The sequence below is a fragment of the Apus apus genome, chromosome 3 (genome assembly GCF_020740795.1).
Source record: "Apus apus isolate bApuApu2 chromosome 3, bApuApu2.pri.cur, whole genome shotgun sequence".
Classification (NCBI taxonomy): domain Eukaryota; kingdom Metazoa; phylum Chordata; class Aves; order Apodiformes; family Apodidae; genus Apus; species Apus apus.
In genome coordinates this window covers 82,400,172-82,426,760 of record NC_067284.1, presented here as the reverse complement: position 1 = coordinate 82,426,760, position 26,589 = coordinate 82,400,172, and the positions used below count along the sequence as shown (strand labels likewise).

Genomic DNA, 26,589 nt, shown 5'->3' with positions numbered 1-26,589 from the left:
CTCCTTCCCTACCTGGGTGGGAAGGAATTCAGAGCATCGTTGTTGCTGGCTCAATTGCTGATGTTGAGTCAAACTGTGACATGGCTGCATGTCAAAGCAGTAATTGCAGATCTTTCCTGTGCTTGAAATCTTTTCAAGTGAAAGCACTAAGGTTTCCAATAGGTACCGACTGAAGTTCGGTGTTCAGTATGAAGGAGCCCTCATCTCAGAGTGGTAGCCATTGCTTTTGGCATAAGCTGTAGTGAAACACCATCTTGCCATTATTGGGTCAGGCACACAAATCATACTCTTAAGCTTTATTTCTGTATGCTACAACTAGATGTGAGTGTCATTAGAAGTATTTGGGCATATAATTAGAACAATGCATGTACTAAGGGAAGAATCAACAATGCTGATCAGAAAAGGCTTGAACTCTGCTTTCTCAGAGTCAACTGCACATCAGCCCCACTTGCTGATGACAAAAGGAAGCAGGGGACGGATGCAATCTGGCTGGATTTCCTAAGTACTTCTGAAAAACATCTCTGTATCACTTTGGCTCAAAGTACCATGGCTAGATGAAAATATTGCACAGGAAGAAATAACAGAATACTACGCTATCACTTGCCCAAATGGGGCTCCATATTAACCCAGAAGCACGTTCCCTTTACCTCTGCAAAGACAGAGAGATACTGGCAACAAGTGAGGAAAGAATAGCAGCTGATGAGAGGGGGCATATGAAAAAGTCCTGAACACCTGGGAAGTCCTTGTAACTTTTTCATATCTTTTGACTATACCAAGCTGGTATCTCTGAACATCAGTAAAGACCTCCTGCCCTTTTAGAGCTGATGCTATTGACTGTTACTGTGTGCCATTAGTGCAGTCTTAATGCCACCAGACTGGGGATAAAAAAGAACAGGTGCACAGAAGCAAGATCAGAGCTGGCTGCTCCCAAGTGTCAGCAAAACCCAGCAACACGAAAATGAGTAGCCTGGGAAGAAATTCTTTAGAAAAATAAACCCACAATTCTTGCATGAAGCTACCTTGAGAAGAGGAAATTTAGTGTCTTGCAGGAAAGTTTGTATGGCGTTGAAGAAAAAAAGGCACCAAGCTAGAATGTTCAATAAAATTTTCCAATACACAAAGCAGAAGCAAAGCATTTTGAAAACCACCTACTATTGCACCTGGTAGGTGCATTAAAACTTTGTTTCCCTTTGTACAATGAAAGGAACTGAGTCACTGCTTGGTGACTGGCATACTGGATTACTTCTGCCTCGAGCTTTGCACACAAAAATCAATTCAAGTGTGGAAACGAACCTGAGTACAGGAAAGTGAGCCAATACTATCAGCACAGAATAAATGATGCAGCAGCAGCAATAATACAACTTTTTCCAGAGAAGAGACACTTAGGAAAAAATACAATTTCTTCTTTCAATAAAGGTAAATTAGACTGCAGGAAGATTGTGTGAACTTCCAAGCTCTCAATTACATATTCACACGTTTGTAAAGTTCCAGAAACACTTTATTTAAAAATGGAGTTGTAAATGCATATAACAAAATAACATACATAATAAATGTAATAAAAATAAATAAGGAGAACATGTTCATACAAAATAAGAACATAGTAATGCAAAATGCTTATTACAGAACGTAAACGCCTGAAAGAACACAATCTCACATAAAGAGCTTGCATCTTTTATCCTTCCGAGCCATTTCCTACTTTCCACTTACAGAAAAAAATATGTTTCCAAGCATTAAACAAAGAAGAAATTATGATGATGGTTTGGTACACTTGGTTTTCAACACCTAGCTCTAGTTGGGTTTACTTTTTCCCTTCTGCACTTTCTAAAACTTTTCTTGTAGTCTCTGTAAACTCGTGTAATTCAGGCTTCCACAGTTAGCTGGAGTAGAGCATGTTGAGTCATACATGAAGGCTGTTCGCTTTATTTTTTTTTTAAAGAAAATACGAAATCCATTATACAACAGATTAGTGGTTTTGTTTTTACATCTCTACAAAAAAAGTTTTTGCATTTTTATTAACTGGTCCAACTTTTACTGACTTCTGAAAGCCTGTACAATTTAAAAGTGTACAGAAAGTAGTTTTCTTAAACAAATGCCATAGGATTATTGCTGAAATATTAAAGACCATTCCATAAAAGCTGCAAAACTGTATCTGTAACCTTAATATATAGACACTGACGCAAACATAGGAAAATTCCAGTCTATTAGTTACATTTAACAGAAATAACATTCCTCCAAATTATAGTGTTCTGGAAATACAAAGTAATTTACTTTTATTTTTATCATTATTTCCAAATGTTAAGTTACTGGGACAATTTAGAAGGAAAATAGGCTTATATAGGAAACTTTAAACAGACTTGCTTTTCAGTGGTATAAGCAAAATGTCTATGTTAGCAGTCATCTTCCAGAATCCTTTTAAATATGTAAGACAGAGACAGCTTTACTACGGACTACAGGAAAATATACAGAAGCAAATAAAATCATTTGCTTGGGAGTGCATCTATCAATCAAGCAAATTATGACAACTTCATTTCCAGATCCCCTAAGGAAAATTTTACATCTCACGTTCATTCCAAGCAACAGTAATTTCTTCCTTAAGCTTATGTTGCATTTGAATTGAATTGGTGAGAGCCCATTTGCCTCAATATGCTTTCAAATGTCCCATGTTGCTGCATGTTTAAATCTGTTTCCTAGTTTCAACTAACATTTGGACAGAAATGAGATAAGAAATACTTCTACTTTCATTAACATCAAAAAGACATTTGAAGAAGATCAAAAAGTGCCAAATAGTTCTTTCAAAAAGTGGATTAAAACACTGCAATGATAACACGAGTATTATCAGTTTTCTATGTACACCAAAACACTGCTTCCTGTTTAATGATATCGATATGTTCACCTATCACTCCCAGCAAATCTTAGTGCAAACATAATATGTGAACATTGTAAACCCCAAAACAATTTACGCAGCAACAAGGCTATAGAAGTCACAGAACTGTTTGAAATTTTCAGTACACAAGAATGTCTTCTGAAATCCGTCCTACCTTTTGCAGTAACGTGTCACTGTAGTCAAAGAGAATGTTTCCTATATAAATCATTCAATTCAAAATCAAATGTAACTGTTCAACAGTTCTGTAAAAAACTTTTGTGGAGGAAGTCCATTCATTAGAGCAGCTTGGCAAAGAGATCTGGGGTTTCAGTAACATTAAATGTTAGGCTGCTTACATGGCTTCTAAAAAGAAATAAATCTATTAAGGGAAAACTGCTGATATAATAATTCTTTTGCAAAGCACACAACCACAAAGGGCAAACCTGCCACAATCTGCTTTCCTACACTGGTATCTATGCATATCTTCATGATGTGAAAAGGATTTTTGTGACAATCAAAGCATCACATTTAAAGAAAATGGGTTTAATAAAACAACTGCTGTTTGACCAAGCCTTTTTCTTTAAAAATTATAAAACCAGTATTATAGTTTTCCTTTATTCCTAAACATCCCACATGAAAGGTATTTTTATCAACACTGAGATTTCACTCACGCAGAGTGGCATCTTCTTCTTCCCCGTCTGGGTTAAACCTATTGAAATGTATGCTGAAATCCGAGTCGGCTTCAGCATTCTCAAATTCAGCTGCGACAGGGACAGCAGCAGGTCGAAGAGCCTGAGCTTCAGGCTGGCAGTTTGGCTGCACTGGAGGGCGGGTACTTTGGGAAACAGGACTGGACTTCAGCTTCGGCTGAGCCGGTAAGATAGGGCTGGCGAATCCCAAGTTGCTCAGAGCATCCAGGGTACCATCAGGGTCGATCATAGCATTAATTGCTAAGCAATCAAGAAAAGATGAAAGGGATAGGGAAGAGATAGTAAAAAATATTATTTTCTGAGGAAAACGCTGTTCTAAAACTTTTATGATGACAGACATAAGCTTTTGCCCATTGCAAAGGAGTGATGTATCCAACACACCTTTAAGCAAATACATATATATTCAAAGAATTTACATCTATTAAAACTTGAGATAAAACAAAACGGCACAAAGTAAGCACTGTCTGATATGTGGACATAAGACATGACAAACCATCTATGATAACTTATAGGGACTGAAAGATGGGAATTTTTAGTCATGTTTATGGAGCTTTTCACTAATATTACCATTATATTAGGCTTCAATCAATCCCATCCCCAATAAATATCCATAGCTGCTAATTACATGATTGAATGGAATTTGTATAAAAGAGCAGTAATTTATCCTTTTTAATGCATAACGATGGACTTATTGTCCCTCTCTCCACATAGTGAGGGCAAACTGGGTACACAGTACAAGTGCATTTTACTGTAGTATTAATATATTTGTCACATTTAAAAGAACCTTTCATTTTCAAAGCTGTACTAGCACTTTTTAGAACACCCCTGAGTCCATAAGGAAAAGATCTGGTCTCTTTCTCTGGGCCTTATTTCTTTGTTATGTTCTCTAAACACAATATAAGTTGTAATAAATCAACATTTTTATTATAGATGAGCATGAAACAAATACTAATTTTTCTATAATTGTGGCTAATGATTCCTCCTGAAGCATTTTTTAAAAACATGTTTCATTGCAGGATCAAAGATGAACACTACAAATAAAAAATACATAAAATAATGATTTTTTTTAAAAAAAACCAATAATGATTATATATATAAGCATGGATCACTAAGCCACTTGACCACTTCAAATGAAACAATAAACCAAGCATAAACAATACATTAAAAGATTGCAACTTTTTAAAAATACACTCAGTTTTTTAGTTGATTTTGATAAATGGAATATATGTCTAAATAGTAAACTTTGTAAGCACAACATATTCCATTTTTCACATAGGTAAGCCTTTGCACATGAAAACAAACTTCTCTACTTTGTAGTCTGATGGCTGCACAATTACAAGAGTGGATTTAGTAGTGTGAATGGAGGATGTCAAGAGCTAATTTTCCTAATTTTCATTTTATTGTATCAGATAAAGGTGGGGTTTTTTGACATTTCCTATGGATTATGGTCCCACTGTATTCCTTACACTGAACTGTGCCCACGCATGAGGGCATCACGGATGTGCAAAGGCTACTTTATAAAGTCTAAACTCAGAACTCTCTATCACTTATGCTTCAACATTTATCCACAAAAATATTTCCATTAAGAATGTTTCACAAATAATTCCTTTGGGATTCTCTGGACTACTTCATTTTTAGTTGAGCCTCTTCTACCCATATAGAAAGATATCATTGCTCTTTTGTTTTAAAATAATTGTGATGTTTCTTTTCCCCATGTGCCAGCAATTGTATGATATTAATGTAGGTAACTGATACCGTGAATATATTTTAGTAAGACGTGATAGCTTTATTTCATTATATACATATGTATAGAGATTAAAAAACCTAAAGCAAGCAACAAGAAAAAGTGAAAAAAGATTTGTACCTTGCAGCTGTTTCTCAACTCGCTTCAGTTCCTGTAAGATTGATGATATTTCCTAGAAAAGAAACAAATATGTTTCATTAAGGAAAAAGAGACTCAAACTATCTATCAGTAGTAGTACCTATCACCAAGCTTTGTAATACGCTATTTGGATTGTCCCTCCTGGCATCAAGTGCACCCTTGCTAGTGGTGGCCCAGCCATGTTCACCATAGGCCTGGGCAGCAGGGCCTGAGGCTGGAGAGCAGTGGACCACTCAGAAACCAAAAGCTACTCCACATTGATTGATTGCTGGGATCACCAAATCCTCACTCTGTCCCTTACTCATCTGCCTGTGCTGCTGCTTCTCAATCAGAGACCTACACACACCATGGTTCTGTAGAAACGGGGCCAAGTAGCAGCAAACCTTTAATGGAAAGTTACAGTATAAAACCCAGTACTAATGGAACAGGGTGATTTATAACCTTGTTCAGATGTGAGTCAGAATACTAAAATGGCTACACTGGGATTTTGTCTGCAATCACTGGGCCCTATACTGCACACCAGTGTTGGGTCCTAAGTATTCATCTGCCTTACAGAGTTTTTCTCCTCTGTGCTGCACTACTTGCTAAGAGAGATGCAGCCACAGCAACACTCAGAAACACAACAATCATTAAATGTACATCTGAAATTATAAACACGTAAATCATACAACTGAAGGATCCTACACTGAAGAACACTGGTAATCCAACTGTTAAGCAGAGCTGCCAGTAGACTTTAGTAGCTGAGAATTTTCTAAAGCACTAATTCCAGAAGCCCATTTAACCCATTACAGATAATGTAGCTAGACTCTGCCTGCTCTAACATACAGAGATGTTTTTCAAACCCTACTCTTTGTGTTTAGAAGTAGAGGAGAAGCCAAGTAGGAGACAACACATGTGCTCTGTTCCCTCACAGTGTCACACAGCCTGGCCATGAAATGGCCCTGTCAGGAATGGGTAGAAGACTACATCCATCAAGCAGAGCTGTAGCTGGTACCCTAAAGTTATCACTTCCATACAAAATCAAAATGATTCGTTTTCATTGAAGGGTGCTTTTATTGCAATGTGCCTTCAGATTATGTTGATTCAGAAATAGCAAAACACAACTATTTATCTGATTAAGATACTGTATTAAGTATTATACATTGATATTAGGTATTATTAGGTATTAATAATCCGTTAGCATAGTAGTCTTTTAATTATAAAACTAGTTCATTTGAAAGAAATTCAAGACTCAAACCAATGGATGTTACCATTAGTCCCCTTTTATTGCACTCTTTGTGAGAATTTCTCCTGAACAATTACTTAAGACTGCTTCTTTACAAGACAGTAAGTCTTAGTAATTATTAAAAAAGTTAGGTTTCTTTTCTTGAAATATGCTGAGTGTGTAAATAAAACCTTTGAATGATTTTTGCCTTTATGTATCATTGAAAATAACATATTCCTCTATTTATTATTTAGAAATTAGGTAAGTGGCTCATTAAATCCCAGAAAAGATAACTATTTATACCATGCTTGATGTTTTCACAATAGGAACTTCACTTTCAGTTCGCAACTTGTTTTCAATTTCTTCCCAATTTCTGTCTTTGTCCTTAAATAATATTCTAGAAGAAAGAAATTGAAGAATAGTATGTTTAAAATAGATATAAATAAAGAAACTAAAGCTGAGAGATTAGATACACAATACAACAAAGCACTGAGGGAGCACTGAATAGAACTAAAATCTGAAATAGTGAAACCTGACAAAATACAACCATACAGCTTCAATTTTCAGGGAAGCACACAGAGCTTGAGCAATCTAATTATTATTCACATTAAAACAGTTCTGTACTTGCTTATGATGTTGAAAAGACAGCCGATTCCTCTGGCACTGCAAACTTTTAAAAAATTCAACTATTTTATAGTAGTAACAGAACTGCCTATTAACACTATATTTTACAGCAATTACAAAATAGAAGATAAAGATTAACAATGGTAAATAAATTTAACTCTTTTACATTTCTATTCTACATTAACGTAATGAAAAATAGAAAACTTCAGGAAATTAAAAGAAAAATGCATCTCATAGAAGTTTTCATTGAAGTCTCAAGACACATATATACAAATTCAGTAATAAAAGTATCCCTTGAATTGCAATTTAAAGTCACTTCTATTATTTGTAAAACCCTAAAGCATACTGTGAGATTCCCCATTTTGTTTTGCTTCCCTGATGTGATAAAGAATTTTTTTCATTGTCATATCATAAATACAAACACTACATTTGCACAAATGAAAAACACACACAATAAACCCCAACAAAAACCAAATGTGCCAGTATTAGTATATTTTTTTAAGTGACACCACGATGACATAGAGTCCAAGTCCACTCTTCTCTAATTGGTATTTCAGAGTTAAAAGTACACACACAGCTGCAGTAAAACTTCTACATAAGCAAACAAACCAATTTAAAATAATGATCAAAAAGTAGTAAATTTTAAATAAATTCTTAGTGTAGGTAAGTCTCTGATGAAGTAATTTTTAAGGTGGAAATTCATGATACATTGCAGCTCCTAAAGTTAAGAATTTGAAAGAAAGCTGGGAGACTTAGCACTGCATTTCTAGTAATCTTTCCTCAGTTACTGATAGTCCACGGAAAATCCCACTCTCTGTTATTATCCTGTCAAGAAAGTAATTTTTCAAAACACGTAGTCTGTCTTATCAGTACACGGAGGTCTACAGGGAGCCCACCCAGAAGCTGCTTTAATTCTTCTTCTGTCTCTGAGGTCTTCACTCTGTTGCTTCAGAACATGTTTTTTCAGATGTTTCAGTGAGAGGAAGTGCCACTCTCATGACAGAATGTCATGGGATGAAGGCAAATGACCACTTCTGCAAGTGACTTTAGTGTATTAATGTACAAAGCATACAAAGGGTAAATAATATATACTTCTTCTTTGGGAAGGAAAAAATAAAAATAAAAGTAATAAAAAACCAGAAAATATTTTGATTCAGTATACAGAGAATCTCACATAGCTATACTTTCTGTACTTTAATAGCATTTATATCACGCTGGAAATCAGCAGGAACATAGTAGTAAATAGCTCTAGTAGAAAAAACACAGACATTATTGTGACACTGCTTGTTTTTTTCACTTACCTTCTTGCTCATGTTCTATCAAAATACTTCTGTCTTTATGTATGTGATTATTACCCCTGCTTGTGTAGGTGCTCTTTTCAGTTTTACTCTCTTTTACAGGTAATGTCTTATTTTTTACAATTTGAAACCTTTACACTTCATAGGTAGTTGTTTGTTTTTTTTTTTCATAGGTAATTATTTGGTTTTGCCTTGATTTTAGGAAGTCCATTTCCTTTTTACGACATTTTTTTCAGTCCTTCGTTTAGTACATTTTCCTCATTGTTTTCTACAACTACCTGAAAGGAAGTTGTAGTGAGGTGGGTGTTGGCCTCTTCTCCCTAGTGATCAGTGACCTAATGACAAGAGGAAATGGGGTCAAACTGCACCAGGGGAGGTTCAGATTGGATATTATGAAAGTTTTCTTCCCAGAAAGAGTGGTGAGGCATTGGAACAGGCTGCCCAGGGAGGTGGTGGAGGCACCATCCCTGGAGGTGTTAAAAAAATGGGTAGACATGGTGTTTCAGGAGATGGTTTAGTGGTTAGGGGTTGTAGGGCAGATGGTTGGACTTGATGATCTTGAAGGTATTTTCCAACCTTGATGATTCTATGATTCTCTTGGGGGGGGGGGGGGGGAGAGGGGAGGGGTGGGTCTTAATCTCTGTCTCCCTTGCTCTTCCCCCTTCTAACCATGCTCTTTGTATTACAACAAGGTATTTACAGATGCATGATGCCTTCTGCTCTTGCCTTTCTCAGACCTACTTTCTGGGCAAATCTGAACTTCCTTACTTGGTTGTGCTCTGTCCCTAGTTTGCAGGATGCACAGGAGAATGCAGAGACTGACCAAGTAGTTCCTGCACTGACCTGAATGCTTTGCCTACATTTCACTTGAGTGAAGAGGTACTTGCATGCTACAAAGCAAGCCAGTAACGCTGCATTCACATTGCAGAGCACTGCTAAACCCACAAAGGTCTTCTCACTGCAAAACCTACTGTAGCTGACTTACCTTTTAAGGTCAGAAAAATGATCAGGAAAGTGTAAGACTTGATTTTACGGTTACCTGCTTTTCTCAGGATGAATTTGCACACATAGGTATGTTTCAGCTCACTGTATCAAACTCAGTATATTGCATTAAGTAAACTACAGCTGTGCTAGCAATGTATTCACAGATCAGAAACTGCCAACCATCAAGAAAGTTCATCATGATGAAAAAAGTAGAGCATCTAGTATCTACTTCTTCTGAGGAATTTAAGATACCTATTATCCTAGATGTCTACCACAAATAAGTCAGTTAATAAGCAAGATGCCTGTTCCAATGATGGAGCTTTAAAAGGAAAAAAAAAAAAAGATATTTGTAAGCAGACTTCCTTTTGGATGTCACTGTATTTTCGCAGAAAATTATGCTTAACCCAAAAATTAATGTGATGCTTTCTTTTTATTTCAGAATTTCCTACTAGAATCAGCAGGACTAGAAATGGCAGATAAATCACAGTTTTTACTGCTCTATATAAATTTTTTATTTTCTTATAAAGTTCTACAGTCAAGTGGCTTTTTTGGTACCTCCACAAGAATATAACCCTCAGATAGATTAGTATTTTGCCGCTTTTAATAGTGACAGCACCCCATGCTGAAATAAACTTGTGATTTGGTGATTAATCTGTCACCCATCAAAAATTTCAGTATCTGACTCTTCCTAGACAAACCAATCAATTACAATATTTTCTCACATTCAGAAAATGACACATGAAGGTCAGGCAAATGACTCTCATTTTTAATGTACTCTATTTTTAAAATATTAACTGCAGAAAGCCATGAAGAAGGACATGTGACTTATACAATCCTGAACTTTGTCTTTAGAATTTTCTTTTATTCTTGCCAACCAAAGCAGTCAACATATGGTTGTACACTCATTTATTCAAGTTAAATGGAGCTGTTGGTAGAGCAACATGTAATAATCAGTTTTGACATGTCTGTACTTCCTGCTAGCTATCATGACATTTTATGGAGGAATCTAACTATCTAAGCAGGTATTTTCAGTTAAAAATAACAGGTGGTTACATCTGTTATTTTAGATTTAGAACTCAACAGCGACCACACTGTCTCCAGAGTAAGTTCTTTTACAGGAGGGTTTATTGAAATGGGTGGTCCCTACAACTTTGGAAACTTCTACAGTTTAGCAACATTTTAACCTTATTATAATAAGCAATGGAGTTTTACAAGACTTGAATATAGGTCTCACAGACTTTGCAGAGCATTTGCATACGTTGGAACAGCTCCTCTGCTGCAAGTATGATGGATATTGTTCTGTTCATGTAAACTTTGCTGAAATTTATCTTCATATAATGTGAAATACACACAAGCAACAGTAGAAAAATTATTAATCCCAAATCTTTCTGAATGCTAAAAAAGCTGTAAGTAACATATTAATCCCAAATCTTTTGGAATGCTAAAAAAAGCTATAAGTAACAATGCTTTCCTGAAGAACAAGTTGCTAGTAACTACATTTGCTCTATCTGTAATATACATCTCTCTTCTACTAGTAAGAACATTGATGAGAACAGGTAATTTTCAGTAATAACAGTAGTTTTTAAAAGCCCACCTGATTTTGCCAGCTGTTTTGTCTATAGATTGTCTTATCTTGCGAGAAAACTGGAAGACTGAGGACAACAGCAAACTGTCTCCCATAACCTGCAGTAAGTTTTTAAGAAAAAAGGGTATTATTAGTTTAATGGCAATTGAATAAAAATGATTCCATATATTTTAAAATAATTTTTAATATGACTTTATAAAAATCATACTTCTGTTCTAATAAGTATAATATACAATCATATTTGAACATTTTGCAAAGTAAATAACATAGAAATAATGTTTTCCAAGTACTAATGCCACCTGCTACAGATAGGAAAAAAAGGATAATGTCTAGAATATCAGTGGAGAAACAATAGCAAAAGCTTAAAATAGACACATTACTAAGAAGAATCCTCACTTCATCTCTGCTCCAAGTCCTTCTCCGGGTAATTGTTGGGGGATCAAGGGCCTCTGTTAGCTGAGGTCTAGCACCATTAGGCCGACCATTCCCCTCTGGTGGTTTGGAATGCACCAGTGGAGGGATTTTTCTAAAATTGAGACTTTCATCAAATACTCGATCAACCAGCTAGGGGGTAAAAGAAAAATGCAGTTTAGGAAACCTACTGGATACATGGAAAAATCAGATTGATTTTTTTTTCTTCTGAAACAGTTTACTAGAAACCTATCAAATAAAAATTATTCTGGTGTCTTACATAGTATAAAATGATGCATCTCTTGTGTAACAATATCCTGTAAAAATGAACATTTTATTTTTCAATTACCTTGATATACATGGCAAAATTAGATTACCCCACTGAAATTTTGCTCACAGGCAGGTAACATAACAATTACTTATAAACTGGTATTGAATAATTTATTATTTTGACTAATGGAATATATCTGTGGAATTAAGTACAGTACTATCGAACTTAGGGTTTTTTTTCAGATTAGTCACAGTGGTACAGAAACACCTAATCCTACTTTAAGGAGATACTGCCACCTGCAGTATGTACACACTGCACAGTAGTTTTTAAAGAAGAAAATAATTATTTAGTAATATAAAAATCAGAGTGATCTAACTGGATCTGAGAAAATAAGCACTTCCTTAAGTTTAGCCATAAATCCATAAAAATGAAAACCAAAATCTATGTGAGTGCAGTTATAATTTTTTTCATTGCCCAGCACGCAGATTTCTTACCACTGTTTATATCTTTTTTTCCACAGAAAAATACACTATTATACTAAACACAGTAAACTAATGTATTAACAAAACTTTATGCACATGAAAATGAATGAACACATTTTGAAAGGAATACTATGAAGAAAAAAACATAGTAAACATTTACAAAATATTAGGGTGAATTTTAATATGGTAGAAAGCAATGATTTAACTTCAGATTAAGATGTTTACCAGTATTAGGCCTCTGCTGGTTACTAAAACAAGTTAGTCAGTGCTTTCATAGAGTACACCAAAGATAATAAAAGAAAGCAAGAATTATTAGAAGCAAGGCAAACTTATTTCAAGGCAGTTTTTGACAATGTAATTAAGAAAGAAAATCTAAAGTTATTGTCAATTCATGGTACCTAAGTATTTCAGTGCTAAGAAGATGAAACTTTTATGTTATCTGTGAAAAGAGGGACTTTTTTCTTTTTTAATAGCTATGCAAAGTATTAAATGTATGCATTTATATATATTTGTGCAGACACTAGTATCTTTAAATGCACTTAGATACTATCCAATGGTATCTAAGGCTACAGATAAGCAAGAAACAAGTAACTATCTTGTTCTGTGTTTCATGGAAAAAAAGAGACAGACAGATATTATGCATCCTTTTGACAAGCTGTGTTCACAGAGTAATTTCATGGTTGGTTGTTGAAAAGTAAGAGAAAAGAACTTTAAATAAAGAAATGTAAAGATCATGCATACGGGTTGAGTGAAAATAACTAAAAAAGGCTGTGCAAAATGCTAAAAGCAAAAGAAATAAAGAAAAGGAAGAACCTTATGCATTTCTCCATGAAGATCTCCTACCTCTTCTCTAGTGTCTATGGCAGAGCCAGGGGTGGTGGCAGCAGTGCTTACTGTGGTACTGGGGGCAGTGCCTGATGAAGTCACTGAATCTATCTCTCCTGCTACATCGTTGATTTCCCGTGCGATGAGAGCCAGATCTTGACTGATCCTAGCAAAAAAGACAGCGTTACATTTTCCCCTGCAAATAACTATGTATCAGTAGAGCCCAACCTGCAGCTTTTGAGCTTCAAAGCTCTAGTTCCTGATAACTAGGCTATGAAAACGGGTATGCCCTTCTAAACTGAAAGCTTATATGTAGAACTACAAAAGCAAATTTTTAACTTAAGCTTTTAACAACATGCCTTTCTAGAGGAAGAAGGTAGAAAGCAATCTCAGAAGACAGAGCATCTGTGTTTTCTTTCTAGGACTCCTAGGCAGAGATGAGCAGAAGATACACACATGGGATGCTCTTGAAAGAAGCTGAAAAGACTGCAGAGACCACCTGTGTGCTTGCAGTAAATCCAAAATGTCCGGAATATATTTAATTTATATCTCAGTTCACCTAATTGCAAAGGATTTCTTCAGGACCTGTAATTATCCAGCAGTTCTGCAGCTTGCTCAGATCAAGCTGCTTACATGTCTGAAATTCCAGACCAGTACCCTCAATGCTCAAATTTAATCAAGACAGACTTTCTATCTGGAAAAACCAAACATGCCTGTAAAAACCTGTAGATGACTGCACTATGCAAATACATCCTACGGATCAGTTGAAGATTCCTTTTCCTATATTCTGATTTGCCACATTAGAAAATTGCTCTGCTCTGTATTCTGCTCAGCACAGGGGCGAAGCTTGCCTAGCTCTGCTTGTGCTAGTTATCTCCAGGACACCCAAAAAGGAGAGGGAAAAAATATGCAAAAGCTGAAAGCCACCAAACTAAATATGACACCCTGAATCTCCCACATGGATGAAGCAGTTCAGAAGACCTAGAATTCAGAGCAGCCCACCAAGTGATCCCCTTTCATACTTTTGTCTGAGAGGAGTGAAGGCATAGAAGTCAACAGTACTAATTCTGCCCCACCAAGGACTGTGTGAACAACAGCACATGCCACTGAAGCGGAAGGGGTTGCACAGCCATGTGACAGTGATGCACACTGTGCTGGCCAATGCTTGTTAGAGGTGAACTGCCTTCTGCTATTTTCAGTGCTTGTTAGAGGTCAGCTGCTTACTGCTCTCTATTTTCACTTTGTCTCCAAGTCAAGAAGAATGGACACCACTACCTAGAGACAGTTTAAGAATGAGTGAGCAGAATTTAAACTACAAAAGCAAACGTAATTAGAGATGTTTCCAGACAATTTACAACACTGGACTTTTGCAGCTAATCATCAGCAACCTGCAAACGTGCAGTGCAACCTTGTGCAGCATAGATACACACGTAATATATAACCAGGATAGGGCTGTAAAAGGATATGCAGCAATTACCCATGACCACTCGAGACAGTACTTCTGAACTCCATCTAACAAAGTCTGGAACACTAGAGCAGAAACAAAGTCAATGCTCATTTTAAGAAATTAAAGTATGGTAAGTGCCTACTACTGCATTAAGTAATTTAACCTAATCACTACATCTTTTGGCTAAATTTTTATTTGTATTTCCTTTTCTTATATATATGTACCATTAAAACTCCAAGGTTTGAATATTCTAAATAGTAGAGATACCTACTTTCTTTCACACAACTACATCACTTAAAGAAGGTGCTAATAAACACATTTTAATTTCTGTGTCAAATGTTGGTATTTAATGAAAAGTTCTGAAGAAAATAAAACCCAGGAAATTTAAATTATCAGCAAATCATCCAGAAGACAAATGTTATTAAACAACATAAACAATTTCCATCAACTAGGACTTAACTCTCCATAAAAATCAGCAATGCTTCAATATGCCACCAGGACTTCGATCCAGTTCTTACCAAGCAATCAAAATTACACAAAAGTGGCAGATGTCTACAGTAAAATGAATCCAAATGAACCCTTAAAATAGCACAGTAAACAACTCTAACATGGATGGCAAACAACTTGTTAGACAATCATCATAGGTAAACACTAGTCAAGTGAACAATATCTGGAATTAATTTCAATGTGATAGTAAGCTAATGTCAATACTCAATCATGCTTCTGTATAGAAATGACAAAGTACTAGACAAAAAGCATTGTCAAAAAGAACACTAGAAACCAGCTGAGAACTGAACTGGACTCTTCATAAATGAAGTTTTCAAGTCATTCTGCACTAACGTTTAAAACCAGAAAGTATTGCTTACATATAATGTTCTGTGTAATCAGGGACAAGAGCTTTAGGCTTGAGGTGCATATTATTTACTCTGTTACAATTGTAGGCTGCCTTGCAGAATTCTACTGCTTCTTGGATCAGACCTAGCAAGGCAAATCAATTCAGGAGGGCAAAACTAAAATAAACCTCAGATTCCCTAAATCACCCAACCTGCTGCAGGAAACGTTGCTATTAGATTTGCTCAGTGAGCAGACTCCTGCAGTTACACAGTTACATAAGGGGCAGACACAGATTCCAACACAAGGAAAAGGGTGAGAGCATGGGGACTGGGATGAAGAGAGCATGACCATCTTTTCCAACAGCCTGGATCTCTAGTTCTTATTTACCTGCAGTGAAAGAAGACCCACAGTTTTAGAAAAAACACAGTGAAATAGGAATACTTCTAAGATACCTGCAATAGTTCTGAACTGCTGGATCACCAAAACCATTTTTATGCTTAGTCTACTATGTCACACTTCCTATACTGAGTCAATTTATTTTATAATAATACTTAAAAATCCTTGAATAGAATATACATGAAGCTCCTGTTATCTGAGGCTGTATATTCCCTCCAGGCCAAAGTGGGTTTAGATCAAATGTAGTTTTTGAATTAAGTTTTTTTAAACACCTCTTTCCAATTTTACATCTGTGAAAAGTGTAAACTGGGTCATCCTTGGAAGACCCATTAAAAGACAGTATGATGGAAACATGGAAGCAATTAAATGTATGTCGTACAGTCTCTCTCCACTAATTTCAACTCCACATCATTTCACGAAGCCTTCATACCCTCCTAATCTAATCAGTTATTTAACAAAAATTAAACCAATTTAAATCAGATTATGTAACTAACTTTTCCTCTTTTAAAAACTTTAAACAGTGTTGCAGGGACTCTGATCATTGAGGCTGGACTGAGGGCTAGGAAGGAAAAAAATAGGGGAGACAACGACAGAGGGGAAACTATGGTTAGCAAGGTGAAGGGAGACAAAAATGATCTTATAAAGGACAGAAGTTAAAGTCAGGGGAACAATACTGTTAGCTTTCTCAACCTCAAATATACTAGTTTAATGCAGTTTGTGTGAAATTTCTTTACACAATGACAAATTCAGCAATACTGATTTGAGCTTCTCACCATTTCCACTAGAAATAAAGAAGCTGAAAGAGGTATGGTAACTATACAGTCTTCAAAATAAATTTAAAACCAGTATCTAAATGAATATATGGTAAGAAGGCCAACGGAAGAAAAATACCCACAAATCTAACTATGAGGTAAGTTCAAACTGAATCATCAGTTACTTCCAGTGTCAATCTCTCCTAGTGACCAAAATGTAGCAAGTTTTAACAAAGTAGCAGTTCAGCAGTACTTCTTATAAGGAGGACGTGGCATGCTAGAGCTATCTCTATTCTTTTCCCCATATACACACATTCCCTCCTATAACTTTAGACTCCTGCAAAGAAAGTGATGTCTTAGGAAGATGCTTTGAAGATGCTTATTTCATGATCTATTAAGGTGCTATCACAGACTCTCCTAAGAATTTTCCCTGTGCACAAAGCATACTAGAAAAACAAATGTTGAAAAATATTACCAAGAAGAGGAAACAAAAATAATTAATCACACTAATCAAAACACAATGCTTCACATCTACAAGATGACAGAGTTAAGAATAATTTTAAAAGGAAAAACACTTTTCTTGTTTAGGCTTCCAAATCAAGTTCTGTGAAAAAGTTCAGAACCCGAACACTGGCATCTAAGTTACAAATAACATTAATGTACTTACATAATTTTATTTATTTAGTACAAAGTATTTGAAGTTTTCACTGCTTGGATATTACACGATATGGGAAAAATTGGTTACACCAGAACGTAGAACTCACTTGAAGCAGAGTGCCATTAGCAATCATGGAGCAACTGCTCTAATAATCTCAGGGACTCGCAACAAAATAAATTACTTTTTGATTTAAATCTGATTTAAATCAGAAAACATCTAACATGAAATAATGTCTAGATAACAAAAAATTAAAATGATAATATGGTCTCTCAAACTGCAAAAATCACTTTTTCATCTGGTTCCGAAACCTCTGCATGGGCAGGGACACCTCCCACTAGACCAGGTTGCTCCAAGCCCTATCCAATCTGTCCTTGAACACTTCCAGATGTGAAATTGTACCTCAATATGAATGTAAAGGCAGTACAAACTCAGAGACACTTCAGCCCCAGGAAACACACCATTAGCATCTAAGAGTTCTACACAAGGTATCACTGCAAGTCCCATTAATGCAACCAGAAGTTCATAATCTGGAATCTGGCTATCCTAAGTCAGAAATAACTATAATTTTCCATTAGAAAGAGATGAAATGTGCTGGAAAAAACAACCAGTATTCTGTTTGTCAGCCTCTCATCAGAAGAATTTTAAATTACCCATTCAGGTAGTGAATGAAAACAGTAAGTAGAACGATACAGAAAATCCACCAACACTCTTTCTCCTATATAGGTACCTATATAACTTGTCAGGCACAAATCTTTGTTTTAGAGGCACTCATTTAAAACCAACCTTGCTATTTCTTCTCGGTGAGCAGTCCAGTCACGAATGTATTCTTCCTGTTCCTTTATTCTGTGCTTGAATGTATTGCTGCTTTGAGCTGCTGTCCCAGTGCTCTGCAGCCGCGTGGTTTTCAGGGCTGGAGAAGTACGTAGACGGGTATGTTTAGGGGAATTACGGTTTGATCCAAATTCATCTTCTGAGGTGGAAGCATAATCTGTAGGAAAGCGCCTCCATCTTGCACTTACTAAATTAGTTTAATTATTAAAAAAGAATTATTATTGCAACTTTAATAAGAAAGAGTAATCAGTAACATCACAAAAATATACAACTATTCATTATCAAACCCAGTACCTCACAAGAGGTTTATTTACTACATCTTAAAAAGAAAGCTACAAAATTTGTGTTAAATAATAAATACTGATTAATAAAAAACATAAACCGGATGCTCTTTGTATAATGATGAGTGAAATCAGATGTAAAAGCCAGTAACTGTGTAAGAGCTCAGTCAAACTGTATTACAAAACAAGGGCCCAATTCATTAACATTTAAGTATATGGTCAGATTGCACTTTTTCTGCAGATCTTTCCCCAAGTTTCATTCAAGGTTTATGTGATACACATAAAAATGAAGAGACGTGAAGGAAGGATGGAGCTGACAGCAAGTCAGACATGCATGCTTACATAAGAAAAGCATAAAACCCCTAGATTATGCATTATGTATTTAGATCAGGAAAAATATGTGAAAATTAATACTGTGTTATAAAAATTGGCAGCACATCTACAAAACCGGCAGCATCAGAGCAAAAAGCCTATCTTCTCACAAGTAGCACATAAAGCATTTACAGCCATGTTGCTGAAAAGAGCCTGAAGTGAAATGAAACTAAGTAGGAGGCTCTGGTCCTCTTATGAATTACCAAAGTCTAGAAAATGCATCTTGGATATGCTGTTCTCAAACACTCCCAGCAGGAAGAGCTCTCAGTAAGTGCAAATAAATGCTCAGAATGACAGCCTGCTAAATTCTTGCAGAGGTTTTAGTCCGCAGAACTCACTGACATTCAAGAGGCTCTATAATTATTGTAAAATTGTTTAAGAGTGTATGATCCCCTCTTGGTGCTTAAAATAATTATTCAAAGAATGTATTTTTTTTTTTAGTACAAGAAAAATGCAAGAAGTAATAGTGATTTCTCCTGACACACTTAAAAATAAATCACAGATGACAAACATCAATATAAATGTAAGTAACGAGTAATTAAAGTAAATTACACTATGCAGAATATGACATTCGTGTATAAGGATATATCCCTTCCCTCATATAAATAATGCATTATTAATGCTGAAAGTAAAAATCTGCTTGCATTATTTGTTCAGGTTTAAATGTAGGATTCAAATAATGTCTAGTTTGAATATATTTTTTTAATATTTTAAATTTAGTTAAGAAAATAAAAATGTCTCTCCAGTCATTTACTGTTCTCTTTTTAGAGGTTTCAAACTAGTTTTTGATCTTAGGGAAGTGGAACATAAGCAGAAAAAGCACATTTCCCCACTAACAGCATGCAAGTAACGCGTGACCAAAGTCCAAAGACCTTATGAGTTGGGCCCACATTTTATCATCCATTTTTGTTTAAATTCTTTGTCCTGGTTCAAATTATGTGCAAATTAAATATAAAATTTATGTTGAAACTGCTCAAGTGAGCTAGTCCAGCAACTCATCACTGTACAATGAGCATATGTAACCATTTATTTAAAAACTAAAAATTGAATGAGAAGTGAAATATCAGAAACAGATTTGATTTCTAGTACTCTACCACTGTAAGTTTCAACATCAGGATCTGGGTCTGGGAGAAGCTTGGATTTCTCTGTGTACAAAATAGTGTTTTATCATGTTAATTCGTATTAACACATTCAAATTAGAAGCATTTGCTTTAAATAAGTTATATTGATGAGATTACTCTTAGATCCTCTTTTCCACCCCCAGTTTTTAGGAGAAGATACTTAAATTATACACTTAATGAAAAATAATGATTTTTGTAAAAGCTTAAACATTTCAGAGATACTAACTGAAATGAAATCAAAAACAATTGTCTACATGGTACAATAAAATCTCTCATAATGTTTCGAGGCTATTAAATGTTATGGCCTTAAAATGTTTGTGTCATCAACAAGTTTCTTACTAATATGGGGAAAAAGTTATTGTAGGCTGAACAGTAAAAATCTCAGTTGTGTGATTCATGACAAGCAATATCCAAGCATGTTTCCCATTAAGCTAGCTATACATTTGCACATGTAAGCTTTTAAAACTGTTCATACATCATGCAGCTCCAAACTTTCATTACAGTTTACATAGATTCCTGCAATGTTACCTCGGACACCAAAGACTGAGTATCAGCACTAATTACTACAAAATCCTCCAAAATCCTGGCTAAATTAATCAGCAGACAAACCTGATTTGCTGTGAGAAGTATAACGTATAATACCTTAAACTGGCAAATTTAATGATGTGGACAGCGTAATCTCAATTTTAAGATCTGAGGACAGACTATTGAGCGTATCTCTGATAAAATGCTCTTATTGATGCATTGCCTTCTCAAGGTTCATCCATTTCCAAGATCCTCAGATTTTATGCTCAGTAGTGCAAAAAAGTTACAGTGCAGTTTAACGAGGATTTTCTCTCTTACATTTTTGTGGTTGTGGTTTTTTTTTTGTGGTTGTTGTTGTTTTGGGTTTGTTTTTTTTTGAGAGATACCTCACCAGCTTTGATCAACCTCTGTGCTGCTTATTTGCAATGACAGCTAGGTCAACCAGCCAGCAGAACTGCCAAACACACAACTAGCTGCTCAACATCTCTCTGTTCTGACACAATGCTGAATTTCACACTTGCAGCTTAGCACTTCCGCATTAGGCCTGATCCTGCCCCCATTTTCCCAGTACACAGCTTCATCTTTACCATCACCTTAAACTTTCCTCCACAATTGTGAGGTCTTTGGTCTTCTGTTTTTATTGATCACACACTACTGTTCGATGATTCAGTGTGTTGATTAAATCTTTCATTGCTTGTGCTATAAAATGGCTAATTCTGCTTTACATGTCTTCATAGTGTTATCAAGCCTCCTGCCACAGAAACAACCTGGTAATTACTTTAATGTTGGCAATTCTCATCCAAGATGTTCCATTTATGTGCTTGCTCTTTCATTTAAAAGTAAGCAATACTTAACTGTGTCAAGGCTTAAAAAAGATTCTAGAAATTACAGACTTGCTGAAAGCTCTGACAATTTGAATGCTGTTATGCTGCAGTTCGTCCTCAGGAAGCAATTAAAAAAGACCAAAAATCATCTAGTGATGGCAGCTTTTTTTGCCACCTTTATCCAGGCATGTATGTCTGAACATTCAAAACGACCTGGGAAACACAGAAATAATTTTCTCTTTGGTTGACTGGATTTAAGAAGCAAGATTCTGCTGTTAATGTTGAGTGATCTACAACATGGTAATGTCAACTAAACTCTGATGAGAAGACTCATGCAACATTTTTAACACTTAGATAGTAACCTGTCTTTTGGTAAAAGAAAAAAACCCATACCCTATATTGGCAAGATCAGTACGTGCAGGTCCAGTGAGACAGCAAAATATATCATTTTTACACCTTGATAACATTATTCAACTTAAATTGAATGTAAAACACATTCAAAGAGTTGAGACACTTCTGTCAGGTGCTTCATTAGTAATTGCCAAAAGAACTAAAACTGAGTGAATTGTTGTTTTTTCTAGAAAGAAAGTTAAATTCAAGAATTACATGCTTTGGATCTAATTGCTTCTACTACATTACATTTTTACATATTCCATACAAGTAACACATTATATTGAAAGATGTTTTAAATTAATTTAGCTATGGATAAAGTAATATTAATAACTTGATGTGTTGGGTAGTTATTAGCATCATTTTATAAGATGCCAATGGGAAAATGGGAATGTACTAAGTAGTGGTCTACATATAATAGGAGAGATATATATATGTTTATCTCCTATTATATATATATACACACATATATACACACACACACACACTTCTATGGTCATTTAGTTCTTCCTGAAGATTACTCCAAATAGTTCAGTAAAAAAATCATACAATGAGGTTATTGATATCAATAGATTTTTTGGAACTCCAAATCCTTAAGGGTAGTAATAATATTCTTTACTTAATAAAAGCCTTGATTGATTTATTAAGCAATTACTTTGTTTTAAAAGTATCTGACTGCTTTATTTATTCTTTTCAGATTCTCACCTTTACATCCACACAGGCTTCTTTCTGATTTTGATATATAAACTGATAAATGTTTTAATGACAGAAGCTATTTCTACTGTAATTTTTTCTAACAATGGTCTTTTTAAAACACCTAGCTTGTTATGTTGGGGTAGCTCATCAGAAGATGGCATCTTTTCCCTCTCAAAACCAGAGTATTTTATACAAGCTACAGTAAACTTTGACTGTACAATGCAGATAAATGAAATAAACATTAAGCAAAGATGACTCAAACAGACTAGTAAACTGGGCAAAGATACACTCACTCCCCTGAACAGAAGCAGCAAACCACTTCAATTCAGCAACCGGGCAAAAAGTTGAGGAAGTATGCAATAGTTCACACGGACACAAAACTCAAAATCCATATATAGTTTTGTGAAAAACACAAGCAGCAAAATGACAAGTAACATCTGAAATGTACCTTTTCAAAAATCTGCAACATAGCAGTGTGAATTAGTGTCAATTATTAAAGTAAACATGTAAAAGCAGTCTTAACTGATGCTCTTCCCTGACCTAATATTGCCACCCTTCAGGCTGAACACATCAATTTGAAACTGATTAAAATTGTACATGTTCCTTTCCAATGATACCTTACAAGGAAAGACTGAGGTTTTCTCTGAAGTTTCTCCCTTTTCTTGTATCTTTGTAGACACCCGTCATAATATTAAAGAGATTGAAATTTATAATTCAGTGAACACCTTATTTGTATCTCTACAGAAATTTCTATTCGGCTTATAAATGACAGAGCCAAAAGATACCTGTCTGGGGAATAAACACTGCTAAGAATCCTAAGCAGGTATATTTATGCTATGGAAACAACATAAGGGCAGTAGAACTGTGGGAAACATTTCTATCTACTCTGAATGGGAAACAGTACAGGAGAATATATATTCTCAGTAGCAACACACAACACTGGAAGCTATTCTATTTAGTTTTTCTTAGATTGTGAACTGGCCTCAAATGAAGACAAGCTAGTAGTATGTCAATTCAAAAAGCTAGAGGATGTTAATTTTAGACATTCATTCCAGGACAGTTGACTTATTTAGAATGGCCATGAATTTTGATTGACTTCATATTGCTGTTGGAAAAAAAACTAGCTGAATTAACACTGCTTGCACTTTAAGTGTTATGTTGACTTTTAACACAAAAGCAGGTACTTAGCACTTGTATGGATTTTTCCTTCCATACATAAAATAATATTGTTAAGAAACTACCACACAAAATAAAAAGAAGATTATTTGGAAATGATAAAATCATAAATTGTTACGATTCAGAAAAGAGAAACTACTTCAAGGCAAGGCAAACATTTTAATTACTTAACTTTGCAATATTTAGTAGTGTTTGCATTTAATTTTTCCATTTTTTACTTCATTGTTGTTATGCTGATCAAACAAAACTCGCTTTTGCAGATCTGGAAGCTGATCGTCAATTATTATTATCCTATGAATGCTCAGGGAATACTTGCTGATCAACACATATACAAGCCTACCTTACAAATAAATATTGTATCTTCTATCTAGTAAAAAGTGCTGCTTACCTTCTGAACTTCTACTACAACTTGAACAGAGATCCCTATGCTGTTTTTGTATTAATGCCAATCAGTACTGCCAAATCTGAATGCCTCAATGCAAGTCTGTGTTACCAGTTTCAAGTTAGAACAAATATCCAAAGAGTTAAAGGAGTATGATTTCTTGTCTTTATGATTTTAAGTGAGAAACATCTGCAAGCCCTGCCAAGGAAAACTCTTACCCCAAAGATAAATACTCCACCAAATAAAAATCAACAAATGTTTCATTAAAAAAAAAAGTAAATAAAAATTTCCACATATAAAAAAATCAAGTATTGTATAAAGACCAGTTTGAATAATCTTACATACCTGAAGGAGAATTATGAGCTGAAGCCAAAGATTTGGATTTTGAATCTGAAAGTCGAGAAATGCTATTGGCTCGAGTTCTAGCAGAAACTTTACTATCTCCTACTGATGTTAACCTTGCATGACTTCTGATAATAGCTTCTGGGGTACGAGACGAAGCAGTGCTTCTGGTTATTGTTGCTTCAGAATCACTACGAGCTGATAAAGAGCCAAGTCGAGTTCTGCGCGGTTGAGCAAGTAAGTCTATTCTGGAAATATTTCTCCTCCCTGATGGAGGTTTGGATGTAGAACTTGTAGTGGACACTTCAGAAGCCACTGAAGCCTTATCAGCATCAGCAAGCTCACTATCAGAGGCTTCACCAAGCCGTGCTCTGCGTAAGAGTGAAGTCCTTGTAGGACGAGGTCTTGGAAGAGTAGTAGATTTACTAGATTGCCCAAGTGTAACAGGAGAGGTTTTTGATTTAGCTGACTTTCCTTCCATTTTGGAATGCAAAAGTTCATCTGCTGAAGCAAAAGGAACTCTTCCATGTGATTTGCCAGAGTAGGTTTCCTGGTCAGATGATAGGATATCAGAAATGGCAGAATGAGGTACACTAGATGTTTGGTCATCATCTGTCAAATCTACTGATGGTTGTCTCATTCTTCCACTGGATTGCACAGTTTTACGAGCATCAGCTCTAGATCCACCATCTGAAGATCGACTTTTAGTTTTCTTTTCCATCTTTTCTCTGGCACTTGTTGCAGAAGTTTTTAAAACATCCTTTGAAGGGGAACCAGAGGAACATCTATCTTTATATAAGGTTGTGAAGCTCTTCCGTTTCTGCGTGGATTTTCTTTCAGTGTCACCAGTAACAAGACTTATCGTGCTGGCTGTATCTACATCCGATTCTGGTGATATGGAATTATCTCTGTTATAGCTAGGAGTCTCAGGACCTTCATCAGTTTTATTTTCTTCACGCAGTTTAGCTTCAAGGAAAGCCATTACAGCTTCTGTGTCTTTTAAAATGAGTGTTGTATCTAGACTAGAATCAGTGTCCATTGAATCACTTCTGTCACGTATCCTGTTTGCAGATGCTAAAGGGGCAGCAGATCCACTTTGCTTATTAATGTGAGGAATAAGTTCTATAGGTATATTTGTGCTAGGCTTATCTATAGTAAAGCTACCTTGCCTCACTAATGGTTTTGAAGATTCCTTTTTTTCTCCTCCAGATGCTTTAGGACTTTGTCCTTTAATAGGTTCCTCACTTTTTCTTCTTTTTCCTTCACTCTGTGCCAACTTAATTTCTGCTTTATCCATGACACGTCCAGGAGCCTTGTCTTGATTATCTAAAGTTTTGGGTGACATAGCAATCTCCTCCCTACCTTTTTCCATCTGATTTGCAGCAGGTTTTATAGCGGATAATTTTGTGGGTGTCCAGTGTCCTTGCTCCTTTCTTTCTTGTTGTTGAATTTTTGCTAAAGCTTGTTTCACCACAGAGGTTTCTCTGCCAGTTTCAACTCTCTCTTTGCTAGAAGAGCAAGGGAAAGAAAACACTTTGTCTCCATTAACTTTGGGTGAAAAACCATTCATTGTTCTGCTTGACTTTGCTATAACTCTGCTGTCAGCATCTAAGGCAAGAGATGGAGTTTCTTTCTCCTGAAGTTCAGTGTCTTGCTTTTCACCTATTTCTGACCTCTGATGAGACGTGGTTTTTGTTTTTGAGCTTTCATTCACTTTCTCCTCTTTGGGAAGTTGTGGAAGCGTCCTCCTCTTTCTCTCGCCTTGGCTGGTCATAGAAGCAGCTGAACCAGTGCTTCTAATGGAAATACCAGACTCACTGATGTCTGCATCTAAAAATGAAAAAGGAAAAAGTGAGAAATCATTCAATAGCAAGGTAAACAGAAATTAAACTTTCAAGACAAAACATAATTGTAAAAAGTCTTTAGGCCATCCCTTTGTTCTATGGCAGGATAATTAATTAGATAAATGTTTAAAAACATTTTACAAGTTCTTAAAATTCTCAGTTGATGGAGATTTGACTATCTTGACAACCTATGTGGGTACATAACTCTTAATTTTCTTATCTTTAAAATGAGCTGGAATTTCTCCAATTTAGCCCATTATTGCTTGTCTACTCTCATCAGGCATCATTTCCTCTTTATAGGAAAGAGTGGAAAGACTCCTCTTATTACAGATTGGAAACTGTTTATGGATTATATAAACTACCTCTGAACTATAATAAGTTGTACACAACTAGATATATTATTTCATTTCACTGTTGCAATACATTTTGTGATATAACCCGAACGAAATAACGTGCTAACATAATTTAGAATGGTTATCTCCTGTTTAAAAAGATTACATATACCAAAAAAATATTGCTGTACATCTAGAAGGAGAATGTAAAGAGTGTCATGCAAAAGAACAGTTAATTCTATACAAG

At 35.5% G+C, this 26,589-nt stretch overlaps 1 protein-coding gene across 8 annotated transcripts in view; it reads right to left on the bottom strand.

Moving 5' to 3' along the window:
• Positions 1-1,476: 1,476 nt before the first annotated feature.
• The window catches only part of CEP170 (centrosomal protein 170), a 92,253-nt gene continuing 67,140 nt past the window's right edge, over positions 1,477-26,589 (bottom strand). For 2 of the 8 annotated variants that reach the window (XM_051613528.1, XM_051613535.1), the window contains 9 exons: positions 24,170-25,996; positions 19,805-19,855; positions 18,010-18,244; positions 13,128-13,305; positions 11,547-11,714; positions 11,160-11,248; positions 6,963-7,056; positions 5,438-5,489; positions 1,477-3,813 (listed from right to left, as the gene is read on the bottom strand). In XM_051613528.1, coding sequence (XP_051469488.1) covers positions 3,527-3,813; positions 5,438-5,489; positions 6,963-7,056; positions 11,160-11,248; positions 11,547-11,714; positions 13,128-13,305; positions 18,010-18,244; positions 19,805-19,855; positions 24,170-25,996 — 2,981 coding nt within the window. In that variant the 3' untranslated portion in view covers positions 1,477-3,526. The remainder of the gene's footprint in view (positions 3,814-5,437; positions 5,490-6,962; positions 7,057-11,159; positions 11,249-11,546; positions 11,715-13,127; positions 13,306-18,009; positions 18,245-19,804; positions 19,856-24,169; positions 25,997-26,589) is intronic. The other 6 variants (XM_051613530.1, XM_051613533.1, XM_051613534.1 and 3 more) reach the window with 6 other exon arrangements.